Source organism: Micromys minutus, assembly GCF_963924665.1.
Source record: "Micromys minutus genome assembly, chromosome: 3".
Lineage (NCBI taxonomy): Eukaryota > Metazoa > Chordata > Mammalia > Rodentia > Muridae > Micromys > Micromys minutus.
In genome coordinates, this window is record NC_137972.1 from 21,500,002 (window position 1) to 21,513,509 (window position 13,508).

The 13,508-nt window shown below is 46.8% G+C and overlaps 1 protein-coding gene across 1 annotated transcript; it reads left to right on the plus strand.

Moving 5' to 3' along the window:
- Positions 1 to 4,974: 4,974 nt before the first annotated feature.
- LOC308418462 (tubulin alpha-3 chain) lies at positions 4,975 to 8,859 on the plus strand (the record flags this gene model as incomplete). Its single annotated transcript, XM_080913833.1, has 4 exons — positions 4,975 to 5,203; positions 5,445 to 5,593; positions 6,239 to 6,919; positions 8,563 to 8,859. The coding sequence occupies exons 1-4, from the start codon at positions 5,083 to 5,085 to the stop codon at positions 8,857 to 8,859; spliced, it is 1,248 nt and encodes a 415-aa protein (XP_080769959.1). The 5' UTR covers positions 4,975 to 5,082.
- Positions 8,860 to 13,508: the final 4,649 nt, after the last annotated feature.

Below are 13,508 nucleotides of genomic sequence, written 5' to 3' on the forward strand. Positions count from 1 at the left end.
AAGCTGGATGTTGGGGACGCACAGTACACCAGTCTCCAGACGTTCCTCAATGCTCGTCTCCCACCCCCAACCACTCCAGAGCCTTCCCGCCAAAGCCACATCCAATCAGAAAGTGCCAGCACTGCAAACTGAGCCACATCCAATCATGAGTGGGATGTCGGATCTAAGCCCGCCCCTGGGGTGCTCTGGACCAATGAGTCCCCGCCTGGACTGCACATCCGGCCTGGATTGTTGAGGCGCAGGCGAGAGGCGGTTGAGGACCGGTGGTCAGGAACGGCTGAGGCAGCGTCTGAGCAGGTCTCCGGAGTTCAGCATGGTGAGAGCAGCCTGGTTTGTGGGAGCGGTCCCAGGCTGGGGTGGTTGGGGTCAGGGCCCCTAAGGGTAGTCACCACGGGAGTTTGACCGCCATCTCCTCTGGGCTTCCTCACAGTCCCAGCTCCTACAAGGGGTGAGCGAAGGCAAGCAGCCCAGGAGGCCGCAGTTTCCTCTTGACTCCTCACAATGCAAGCGCGTGTGAGCGAGATGCACCCCTTCTTCTCCCCTATGAAGGTCCAGGATGCTGGGATGCAGTTCCTACCTGGAGTCCCAGCCTTGCAGAGGCTGATGAAAGAGGCACAAGAGTTCGAGGCCAGCCTCAGCCTCGTAGGACTCCAGTCTCAAGAAAAATGCAGCAAAAGAGGGTGGCAGATAGCTTTTTGGAGAGGGAGCTTTTGTTTGTTTGGTACCAGTGCCCTTCAGTGAACAAGTAATGGCGTTGGTTCCGGAAGAGCCTAGAAACCACCAAGCTTCCGGGTCTAACGTTCACCTAGGAAAGTGAAAGTTACTGAGTCCAAAGAGCCTGTGTTTGGAATTTTAAGACAGTCTCATAGCTCCTGTGGGTTTCTAGTTCACTATGATGGGAAAAATGCCCTTGAAACCGTGGTAGGCTCGCCCTCTGTCAGGATAACAGGCCACCGGCTCTGCCAAGCTTAATGTCTTGTGGCTGCAGCTGTTTTTCACATTAGGAGGTTTGTAAGTGGGGTAGTTTGGTCACGTTAGAAAGTAAATCGGGTGTGTGCTGTGGCTTGCATGCCACAATCCCAAGCACTAGGTGGGCCGTAGCAGGAAAACTGGATTTCAAGACTGGCCAGTAAATTTGAAGCTAAGCTTAAGCTACACAAACTTGCCTTTACCTTAAGGGAAGAAAAAGGTAAGGCTGAAAGAACCCGGCTTTAGGCATTTTTCTTTGAAACCTTGTGCCTGTGTGTCTGTGCGAAGAAGTGCGTGTTGGTGAGTGCAGTTTCCCAGAGAGGCCAGAAGAGGGTGTGGAAGACCCAGGAGCTGGGGTCAGGCTGCTGTGAGCCTAGTAACCAGGCCCTGATCCAAGCAACAGTGCTCTCCAAACACCACATAAACTCTGCAGCCCCAAGCAGAGAGCGTCTTAAATACTTGTATTCACGTGCGATCTGGGTCTGAACAGCCAGAGTTTGTCGTCGTCTCTGTGACAGGACCCCATCATCCGTGCCTCCCACTCAGCCTTCTGCCTCAGCCTCCTGATGGAGCTGGTTACTGTCAGGTACCACCACACCTGGCTTGATCATTATTTTTTTTTTTCATTAAAACTTTGTTCCTGCTGGGGAAAAGTTTAATCCCGTTATTTTGTTCTTATGGCACACTCCTTGATATGCATTTGGCAACATGTCCCAGTTTTCGGTGATAAGACAACTTGGGGGAGGATGTATTTGGCTGCTATTATTATTATTACATTCGTTTGTGTGAATGCACCAATGGCTACCAGGACAACTGGCAGGAGTTCATTATCTTTTTCCACTAAGTGGGTCCCTGAGATCAAAACCGGTCATCACGTTTGGCAGTAAGTGCCTTAGCCATCTCAAAAGCCCCGTATTTGCTGTCCACAAACCTGTACTCATAGGGGCTCCCTGAGTCTAAGCCAACAACCAGGATCCTGCACAGGCTTAACCTAGGCCCTCGGCACATGTGTTACAGTGTGTGGCTTGGTGTTTTGTGGGACTCCTAACAGAGGGAATGGCGGTTGTTTCTGATGCTGTGCCTGCTCTTGGGGCCGTTGTTGTCCGGTGGGTTTGCCTAGTCAAGTCTCAATATGAGGGGACTGCCTAATTTTATTGCAATTTGATATACCATGTCTGGTTGATATCCCTAGGGGGCCTGCCCTTTTCTGAAGGGAAATGGAGGAGGAGTGGCTGGGGGGGGGTGGGTAGAGTGGGAACTGCAGTTGGGATGTAGTACACGAGAGAATAAGTTAATAATAATAATAGTGGTGGCTGGCACGGTGGCGCGTGCACTTAGCCCCAGCACTGGGAGACAGAAGCACAAGTGACTTTGTGATTCCGAAACATCTAGTAATAAGGTGAAAGACACCCTGTGTCAAAATAAAGAAAAGGGACATGAAAATGGAGAGGAAGGGTTTGGGCCTTCCAACATTCAGTACACCACAAAGCAGCTAACTGTAAAGCTCAGTGAAGTCCCGAGGCCTAGGTGTAGAAGTAGTCTCGGTAAAATCTACCTTGCTATCTTCTCAACAGCAGTTAACACCCATTGTCTGCAGTGATAGGAGAAAACGGTTGCTATATTGTAAAATACTTGATTTATTCTTATCCGGACTGGCTTATAAATGAACGGGACTCAGACTGTGGTTTGTTTGTTCGGTGTTGGCCAGTATTGAGGGGTCACTGGCTTCTTCCCCAGCTGTGGTCCCCAAATACTTGCTGTTTGAATCTTTCTGGATCATTTCTACTCCAGCAGTCTGGCTTCCTGGGCTGGGGTAGGGGAGCATTTCCCTCAGGCAGCTGCTGCTGTCCATCCTGCCTAAGGGAGACTGTTTTCCCCTTCTTCTCTTGCTCCCCCCGCTCTGATCCCTCTCCTCTCTCCTCCCCATGGTCCCTCCTCAGACCTCTCACTCAGTCCGGAAGCCCTGCTTTTCTCTTCCTCCTACACAGTCACAGGCTCTAGTCTTTTATTATTCAATTAACTTTAAATTGGGGAGCAGGGTATATGTAACATCACTTGGTATTCGAGGACAAGCAGATCTTGGGGGCCAGTATTCAGCATTTGAATACATAGCACCAGCCCAACCCCCAACACTTTCATTTTTAAGTTGACCACAAGCATGTTATTTACTGCTACTACTGTTAGGAAAAAGACACCAAATGATGTGTTTATAAAAAGATGAAGAAAAAATATGTCCCAGGTCTTGGCACCAAAGTTAGGGAAAAGATGAAGAGAGTGGGGGGTATAGGGGGAAGGGGTGCCTCTGGTGGGCCTGTGTTGGGCATCCCTTCCCTCTGAGGGACCAGCCACACAATGGTATATTATAGAGTTTATTCAGGGCATGGGGAGGGGAGTTAAGAGGGTAATAGAGGCAGAGGGGGAGAGAAGAGTAGAGATGGCCATGAGCACCTGGAGAGAGTGGGGAAGGGAATGAGGAGAGGAGGGACAAGGGGGTAAGAGCAAGAGAGAGAGGAGGGGGTAAGCAGCCCCCTTTGTAGTGTCAGGTAACTGTGGGGTGGAGTCTGGAAGAATCCTAACAACTACTTCAACTGTCTGCACCTGAGAGAGCACAGTAGACAGTGAATGCCACCAGTTTATAACTGAAGCCATACATGAGGACACACAAGAATACACCATTTGCAATGCAGTGTTAACCTGTGATATTATGCTCAAAAGCCCACGATTTACACACACACACACACACACACACACACACACACACACACACACACACGGGGGGGGGGATGGGGCATGCATGGTCTCATAAGCTTTTATCTACATTTATAGCTGTCCTGGGTCATGTGTGGGTCGTGTATGGCCAAGACACATGTATGTGATATGACATACTCCCAAAAATTTCATTTGACCGCCCAATATTCCTGAGGGAAACTTGTTTAAAATTTTACAAGTAGTTGCTGGATGTAGTTGGGTCTATGACGGAAGTAGGTGTGTATAATTGCCGGGCTGGGTAGAATCCAAAGCTGTATAATTTATACTTGTGGGGCTAGTAGTTGTTATGGTACATGTGCCTATAAGGCTAGAATTCCATATACTGAGGCAGAAAGATTGCAGTTCTCAGCGCAGCCTGGGTTATACAGCCAGTCCCTTATATTTTAAAGAAAATTTAAAGTCGTTTTAAAATTTTTTTAAATAAAGAAAAAAAATTAGGATAAAACAGCATCTCAATACATAACAATGTCTGGGAATGTTAAATTCCTAGACCTGAACGATTGAGCAATTGAGCAATTTTCCTAAGCAGACTGGTATCTTTGTGAAGGATATTAACGTATTAACATTGACAGATGTGTGCATTGGCCAGCTTCCTGGTACCCAGAGTGATGGAGAGCAATAAAAGGGGTTGATCTAGATAGGCAGATAGAAGATCCAGCAACTATCTAGGTAGGCTTGGCTGGGTGACCTGGGACCTATGGTGTCATTTACTGAGTTATATCTTACCCTTTTGTCGGGCCACAGTTAAAACCTGATAGGGTTTTCTGTGAATTACTCTATCCCTGCTGAGCTAGTTGTCGACACTGCATGGCTTTTTTTTTTTTTTTTTTTTTAAAGAGTGGCAAACGTTTATGCTCTGGGCTAACTGCTAATTGTTTAGCCTGGTGTGTGCCTATATCTGTAATCCTAGCACTTGAGAGGCTAAGGTAACAGGATTGTCACTAGTTTAAGGCCAGCCAGTGTTAGTAAAACTATATAGTAAAATGGGCAAGTTTAGAGTAGACAAGCTGTTTTATCTGTGTTTGTTTTGAGATAGGATTGGACTTGAATCTTCTTAAGCTTTCTGAGTACAGGGATTATGTGACTGTGTAACCTGGTGGCGGTCAGTTTTAACAGAGATAAAAGGAATGTCTGAGCATGTTGTAAATAAAATTTGAAAATCGATACTGAGGCACAGCACAAAATTGTATTTGTATGTCATACAGTTTCAAGCGAATGAGTATCTTACTTTCTGGTTTCCAGCGTGAGTGCATCTCTATTCACGTGGGGCAGGCGGGTGTCCAGATCGGCAATGCCTGCTGGGAACTGTACTGCCTTGAACATGGTATTCAGCCTGATGGTCAAATGCCAAGCGACAAAACCATTGGTGGCGGGGACGACTCGTTCAACACATTCTTCAGTGAGACTGGAGCCGGCAAGCATGTGCCCAGAGCCGTGTTTGTGGACCTGGAGCCCACTGTAGTCGGTAGGTGCTTGGGCCCTGGGTGGAGGCTTTCCTGGGAAAATCGGTGTCTCAGGAAGGCTCACTGAGATCTGTGCAGAGTAAACAGGCTGTACACTGAGTGCTTGTAACTTTGGGTAAGAAACTGAAAAAGAGGGTCATATGTGGTATATGTGTAACCAAAGTCTAGAGACATTGTTGACGTACGTGCAGGATCGAATGGCTCCTGCCTGAAAGACTCACAGGACATGTGGTCTCTCTCTAGATGAAGTGCGCACCGGAACCTACCGGCAACTTTTCCACCCAGAGCAGCTGATCACTGGGAAGGAAGATGCGGCCAATAATTATGCCAGAGGTCATTATACCATTGGCAAAGAGATTGTTGACCTGGTCCTGGACCGAATCCGAAAACTGGTAATAGGATTGTGGAGGAGGTTTCGTATGGTGGTTGTCCTGGTCAAGAGAGTGGTAGGGTCATTGTCCTGGTTGGGGTTACTTTACCATTGCTGTGGTAAAACACCATGACAGGCGCAGCTTAGGGAGAAAGGGTTTGTTTGGTTGATACATCCACAGCACTGTTTATCATTGAAGTTAGACATGGCAGGAACCTGGAGGCAGGAGCTGATGCAGAGGCCATGAAGGCTGCTGTTTACTGGCCTGCCCCCTGTGGCTTGCTCAGCCTGCTTTCTTACAGAATCTAGGACCACAGGGGTTGTACCACTCACAATGGGCTGGGCCTGCCCATTAATCACTAATTAAGAAAATGCCTTACAGGCTTCAACAACCTGATCCTATGGAAGCATTTTCTTTAATAAAAGAATCCCTCCTCTCAAACTTTAGCTGGCGTCAAGTTGACATAAAACTATCAGGCACAGTCATTTTGGCAAATCTGTTAATCTATGAGTTTACCAAATTACCTAACACAGACTCTGCTGAGATACATCTACAGGTCTTCAGTCCAAATTTGCATCAGTTTATAGAAATGGAAGTGATGAATATCAGGGTGTGGAAGTCAGTGTGGCTTCCTAGGCACTGATTTTTGCACTCTGGTTTTACCAGGCTGATCTGTGCACGGGGCTGCAGGGCTTCCTCATCTTCCACAGCTTTGGAGGTGGCACGGGGTCTGGGTTTGCATCTCTGCTGATGGAGCGACTTTCCGTGGACTATGGCAAGAAGTCCAAGCTGGAATTTGCCATCTACCCAGCCCCCCAGGTTTCTACAGCTGTTGTGGAGCCTTACAACTCCATCCTGACCACACACACGACACTGGAACATTCCGACTGTGCTTTCATGGTGGATAATGAAGCCATCTATGACATCTGTCGGCGCAACCTGGATATTGAGCGCCCCACATACACCAACCTCAATCGTCTGATTGGGCAGATCGTGTCGTCCATCACAGCCTCCCTGAGGTTTGATGGGGCCCTGAATGTGGACCTGACGGAGTTCCAGACCAACCTGGTGCCGTACCCTCGTATCCACTTCCCACTGGCCACCTACGCCCCCGTCATCTCGGCCGAGAAGGCGTACCATGAGCAGCTGTCAGTGGCGGAGATCACCAACGCTTGCTTCGAGCCAGCCAATCAGATGGTCAAGTGTGACCCTCGCCATGGCAAGTACATGGCCTGCTGCATGTTGTACAGGGGCGACGTGGTTCCCAAGGATGTCAACGCGGCCATTGCCACCATCAAGACGAAGCGCACCATCCAGTTTGTGGACTGGTGCCCAACTGGATTTAAGGTAAGACTGGGCGCCGAGACCATTGTGGCTGCCAGCAAGCAGCAGGTTCTGCTTCAGGGCTGGAGTTTTGGGAAAGCTCATGGCCCTTCCATGTCAGGATCCAAAGAAAGCGTGTTCTGAATAACACTGGGAGCCCTTTTTCCTGAAACCATCGATCACCAAACCTTTTTTTTTTTTTTTTTTTTGGTTTGTTGTTGGGGTGGGGGTGGGGTTTGATTGGTTTTTTCTGAAAAGGTTTCGTGTAGCTCTGGCTGTCCTGAAACTCACTCTGTAACCCAGACTAGCCTCAAACTCAGACATCCTCTTGCCTCTGCCTCTTGAGTGCTGGTGTTAAAGGTGTGCACCACAACTCCAGTGCCCAAACCTTACTTCTTTTTTCTCTTTTTAAAGATCTGCTTGCTTTTATCTGTGGAGGCCCGAAAAGGGCTCTGGATTTCTTGGAACTGAAGTTTCCTACCATATGGTTGCTGGGACTTGAACCCTGGTCCTCTGGGAAAGCATCCAGCACTCTTAACAGCTGAGCTCCAGCCCCCAGACATAATTTTTTATACCATAAATTACTAAACATTTTTCTTGGTGAGACTCTGACGGCAAGGACTTCCAAGGGAGGGCTTGTCTGATAGCAAGTGCTGATTCAGAATGTTTCCTCCCAGCTGAACCTGCTTTTCTGCAGTGAAGAGCTGGCCTACAGGGAAGTACGGGGGAGAGGCTGCCCCTGCAGAATCTGCCAGCACCAGATGGACCCTGTTAGCCTCTTTGCCCGAGGCTCCCTTTTGTCGGTATCAATGCAATTTATCACACCTTTTAAAACCATTTTCTGGGGCAACACAGAGCTTCAGTGTTTAAAAATAAGTTTGAGTTTTAGCTAGTCATTGATTAGGGCACGTGCCTCTAACCCCAGCACTAGAGCGAGTTCAAGATCATTCTTGTCACAAAGTAAGTTTGCAGCCAACTCTAGCTTTTAAAGTAATTTTTAGAGCCTTTAAATTATATAACACACACACATAATATATTTTAAAACATAGCAAAATATTTAACTATGAAAGACTGAAAAGCTGAATTCTCTGCCCTGAAAGCTGATTGTCCTTATAAAACAAGAGGTAGTCTGCATATTCAAGATGTTCCACCTTTTATACGGGTGATGTTGGTTGGCAGGCCAGCAAGGGATCAAAGGGTACATGTTCCTTCTTAAAGTGGGGATGTATTTCCTGATGTGTCCCAGTCCTCACCTGTTTTCAGCTCCGGCCCGGCTGTGCCCCTAGCTGCTCACAGCCATCAGGGTGTAGAAAGGTTACCACCTCAGGCTCTTCTCCTTGCCAGAGTTCACTGCTGCATGGGTGTTTTCTGCGTGTGCAGATTTCAGTTCGTCTTCTTTTAACTAAGCATGCAGTATACCTTGGATACAGTTCTCATTTTTGGCCTTTGTGTTCTATGTGGGTGTGTGAAGATCCAGCGTGTTGGTCTCCAGCTTGGCCGTTAGTGGTTTAAGTAAATCCTTTACAATTTTTATATATGTTGCTTTGTGTATTCGTTCCCAAAAGCATGGCATAAGTATTTTAAGCAGGGCCCACAGTTCCCAACTTATAGTGAACTCACTTCTGAAGTCATTATAAACTTCACTGTACTTTTTCTTACTCTGGCAGGTGGGTATTAACTACCAGCCTCCCACCGTGGTCCCTGGGGGAGACCTGGCCAAGGTGCAGCGGGCCGTGTGCATGCTGAGCAATACCACTGCCATCGCAGAGGCTTGGGCCCGCCTGGACCACAAATTTGACCTCATGTATGCGAAGCGGGCCTTTGTGCATTGGTACGTGGGAGAAGGCATGGAGGAAGGGGAGTTCTCAGAGGCCCGGGAGGACCTAGCCGCGCTGGAGAAGGATTATGAAGAGGTGGGCGTGGATTCGGTGGAAGCAGAGGCAGAAGAAGGGGAGGAATACTGAGCCCATGGGTCTGGCTGGAGGCCGTCCATTCATGCCTTCCCCACCATTGAAAATAAAGGATATATTATTATTAAAGTTTCTATACTGAGGCACTTCCTGTCTTGTATGCTGTACTTCTTAACAATTCTTAACAATACCTACTTTTTCTAAGTAAATTTCTCTGCAGAAAACATAAGTGTTTTTTCCTATCAAATGATAAACGGGTCTGTGAGTTCAGTTTCAAGTTCTATCTAGGGACGTTAGGATAAAGTACTGATTGACTGACACGGAAATGGCTTTACCCAGTGTTGGGCTGCTAGGGAGGCGTCCCCTGGGCCTCAGATGGGGCTGTAGAAGTTCCATTTCCTCTGACATAGCTGTGGAAAGTGAACCAGAACTGCCTACCATCATAGGGGCCCCCATTGCATTCCAGTTACTCTCTGTCATGTTCCTGGTATAGAACTAAGTGCTGAGCACTAGTCTTAGGTTCTTTCAGCAGAAACCAAGAGTGGGTCTTAGTGGTGGGCCTTTTTCAGTCAAGGCTGCCCAGAGCCATATCTCAGTGTAGAAGGTTCTGGTACCACACCACATAAACCCACATGCAGTCGCTCCATCCTAGTCAACCAGTAGTTCTGCTCAAATGAGCCATGCATGTGAAAGCATGAGTCTTCCAGAATGACTGGTGGTTCAGGCCAAAATGAAACTTCTGTGAGGGGGTCCAGGTAGTCCTGACTACAGCTGAAGACCAGACATCTCCAGGTTTGGGCCGTTCTTTCACACTTTCCTGCTGTTGCTGAGCAAACTGCTTTTCCTTCCCCAGGCCTCAGTTTCCCCTATACTGGAGCTGGTAGTACTTATCTGAAAGGACTTCCCAAGAGCCTCACTCCAGGCTGCTCAAAATTGTGTGTGTGTGTGTGTGTGTGTGTGTGTGTGTATTAAACAGCACACTGGTTCCCACTCTGGTTTTGCTGGCCTCAGTGAAGGCCCAGCTCCACCCACCTGGGCAAACAGGTGCACTTACTTTCTTATTGAAGGTTGTAGTGGTTTGAATTTACCTGGCCCGGGAGTGGCATTATTAGGAGGTGTGGCCTTGTTGGTAGAACTGTCACTGTGGGGGTGGGCTTTGAGGGCTATCTCCTAGCCGGCTGAGGATGCCAGTCTGTTTGCCTTCAGAACAAGATGTAGAACTCTCAGCTCCTGCCATGCTTCCTGCAACGATGATAATGGAGTGAACCTCTGAACCAGTAAGCCAGTTCCGATTAAATGTCCTTTATAAGTTGCTTTGGTCATGGTATCTCTTCACAGCAATGGAAACCCTAAGAAGTATTACCCAGGACAAATGGACATGTCCTCTCCTCACTGAGCAGGGGAGCCCTTTAAGAGCCAGATACACAGTGGATACTTCCTTCTCCCTAGCCACAGCACCACTTAGCTTCACAGAGTCATGCTGTGGAGCTGAGACAATGGGGCTACTCTATCCACACAGGGTTTTGGGGGTTTTTTTTGGGGGGAGGCGCTGTTTTTAAAAACTCAGTTTAAAACTAGTTACCTGTTTCCTGAGTTTTATATAACAGTAATTTTGATGACTAAAGAAATATCACAAGGTTAATACGAGGTTTAGTTAAAATGATTGAGATGAATGTGAAGAGGTGACTTAAGGCAGTGTTTCTGTGGTGACTGCTGTGTGTGTCCCTCTCACCTCCATTCTCCTCCACAAAAAACTGTTACATCCCAGATCAGAAAATTTACTGAGAAAATGTGGGGTCAGCTGTAGAACACAAATATGGCAATAGAATTCAAAAATGAAAAATAATTTATAAACACAGAGGCAGCCCCTGTCCTCGGAAGTAGAAGAGGCTGAAAGTAATTAGAAAAGTGAAGGCCTGAGAGTGGGCTGGTGACTGATTCATTCCTAGAACGTGGGGAGTTGAGTATGCCTGTATCCGGTGGAGGAGGATGGGAGGGGAGGACCAGAAGAGGCAAAGGACCAATGTGAAAACAATCCCGAAGGAAATCAGGTTTAAAAGCAGCACAGAGATGCCAGCTGGAAAAGAACAAAGTCCCTTTGACAACAGCCCATGCAAAACCAGGATCCTCAGGAGCCGCTGCACCTAACCTAGCTACAGGGGCTCAGGGAGGCCTTTTGGAACCCCCTATAGCAGATGCCTTTCCTGATTAATATCCAAAATGGCAGTCTTTCCTTACAGCTAGGTGTTGAGATCCACATAGCTTAGCAAAGATGTTCCGGTGAAGATGCGCCCCAATAACTATGATCATAATTTAGGAAATGATACTTTCCTGGAGCCCGATGGGGTGAACTCTAAGATGAGAATGTGGTGTCCACGTTGTAGAACTTTAATCGGTGGCAGTGGTTAATGGGGAGAGGGTACAGGAGCCACTTTATGGTATGTTAGAATCATAGAACTTGCCTATCTTCTTGCTGGTGAGTAGTTTTGTTTGAAAAAAAACTTTAGGACACATGGGATACACAGTGAGCTTGCAGAAATTCAGACTGTCGTGACTTCTCACCGTGAAGAGGTTCCCCGATTCTGAACATGGCTAGACTATCAGAACTGTGACTGAGTATTCTAGATCTTCTGTTCTGTGCACACCCAAGTTCGTTACTTTTTCTGATGCTTCTACAAAACACTTGGCACAGCCATTTTAGAAAAGGAGGACATATTTTGGCTCACAGTCGCAGCTACAATCCACCGCGCTGGTGGCATCCTGGCTGTGGCAGCGGGTGTCTGGCCTCACTGCGTTCACAGCCCACAAGCAGAGACGATGAAGCTCAGCTCATTTACTTTTCTAAAAACCCATTTCTAAAGATTTATTCTTGGGGGGGGGGGGGGAGTGATGAGATGACTCAGCGGTTAAGAGCACTGGCTGCTCTTCCAAAGTCCTGAGTTCAATTCCCAGCAACGGCACACCACCATCTCTAAGGGGATCTGATGCCCTCTTCTGTCCTGCAGATGTATATGCAGCGGAGCACTCATTGGATAAACAAAATGGTAAAAGATTTCTTTTTAATTGTAGGTATGCATGTGGGGAGAAGGGCGGGTACAAGCCCATATGGGTGCCCACAGAGGCCAAGAGGCCTCAGAGCATCCAAAGTGTAAGGTACAGGTGGCTGTAAGCTGCCTGAAGGAGGCAGTGGGGACCAAACCCAGGTCTCCTGTAGGGGCCGCACATACACCTATCTGCAGAACCACCATTGCAGCCTCTCACACTCCTTTTTATTCTGTCAGGGACCCAGCCTGTAATGATACTGTCTGCGTTTAAGGTAGGTCCTTCCATCTCAACTAAACACATCTAGATCTCCCACACACATGACATGAGATATGCTTCCATGGTAACTCCAGGGTCCATCTACTGACAAGATTACCCAACACAAAACCTTTGATAGAAAAGTTCCCTGAAATACATGAGCAGCATCGAGAGAAAGGGAGGTCATTTTTATTAAAGTTTCTTTGCTACCGGCACCTCCAAACACTCTTCCCTAAGACTTGAGTGCCAGGTTTAAGTCAGTGTGATTCATTCCCAGCATGAGCATTGTTTTAGCATTAACAAAAGCACAAACCCAGAAATTCAGAGGCAAAAAGAACTCACTTCAGAACACAATGATTCAGAATGTAATTATGATGTTGTTATCATTAATTTAGCTAACAGTCTTAATTAGGCCATTTTCCAATATGGATACACTTTAGAAGCTGGAAAGATGGCTCAGCAGTCGAGCGCACTGGTTGCTCTTACAGAGGACCCAGCTCCAATTCTCAGCATCTACATGGTGGCTCATAGGAACACATAGCGCCAGTTCCAGGGGACCCGATGCCTTCTTTCAACCTCCTCTGGAACATGTATCACATCCACATATGTAAACAAAATATTTAACACACACATATACACAAGAATTAAATAATTTTTTAAAGAGAAGGTCTGACTGTGTGGACCAGGATGACCTCAAACTAGAGATCTGCCTGCCTCTTGCTTCCCGAGTGCTGGATTTAGATGCACCACCATTCTTAGCAACAATAAAAAATCTTTTAAAATGCATTTATATTTATTTACTTTATAAAATTTGTAAAATGCATTTATAGATTAAAATATATAAATATGTCATATTTATATATTGTTATACAACATATAGAAACATAGATATTTCTGTGTTGATGAATATAAAAGTAATATAAAGAAATACCAAGGTGTCTTTAATTCATTAATGTTGGCATTTCTGTACTATGTACGACTTCATGTTTCACTAGGAAAGGATAAATTCGGCATATTCGTCCATCTTAGCTGCATGTCATTTAACAGAACAGCAAAGAGTCTTGCGAAGGGGCAGAATGTACCTCAGTTGGTAGAATGCTTGTCTAGAACTCGTAAGGCCCTGGATATGATCCTAACACTACCTAAACCACGTGTGAGCCCAGAACTCGAAAGGTAGAGACAGAAAGATCCAGTTCCGGTCATCTCAGCGTTACAAGAAGCTCGAGGCCGGCCTGGACTAGACATCCTATCAAAAACAAAAAGTGAATATGTTTGGAAAGTTTAAAGGAATAATGACTTATATCGTAAATGCATCCCTGACTCTCACCTGAGAGGCTCCTGTTTGCTGTAGATGGTGATTATCACAGAGACCTACAACTGGCTAAAGGGGGGAGAATAAGACT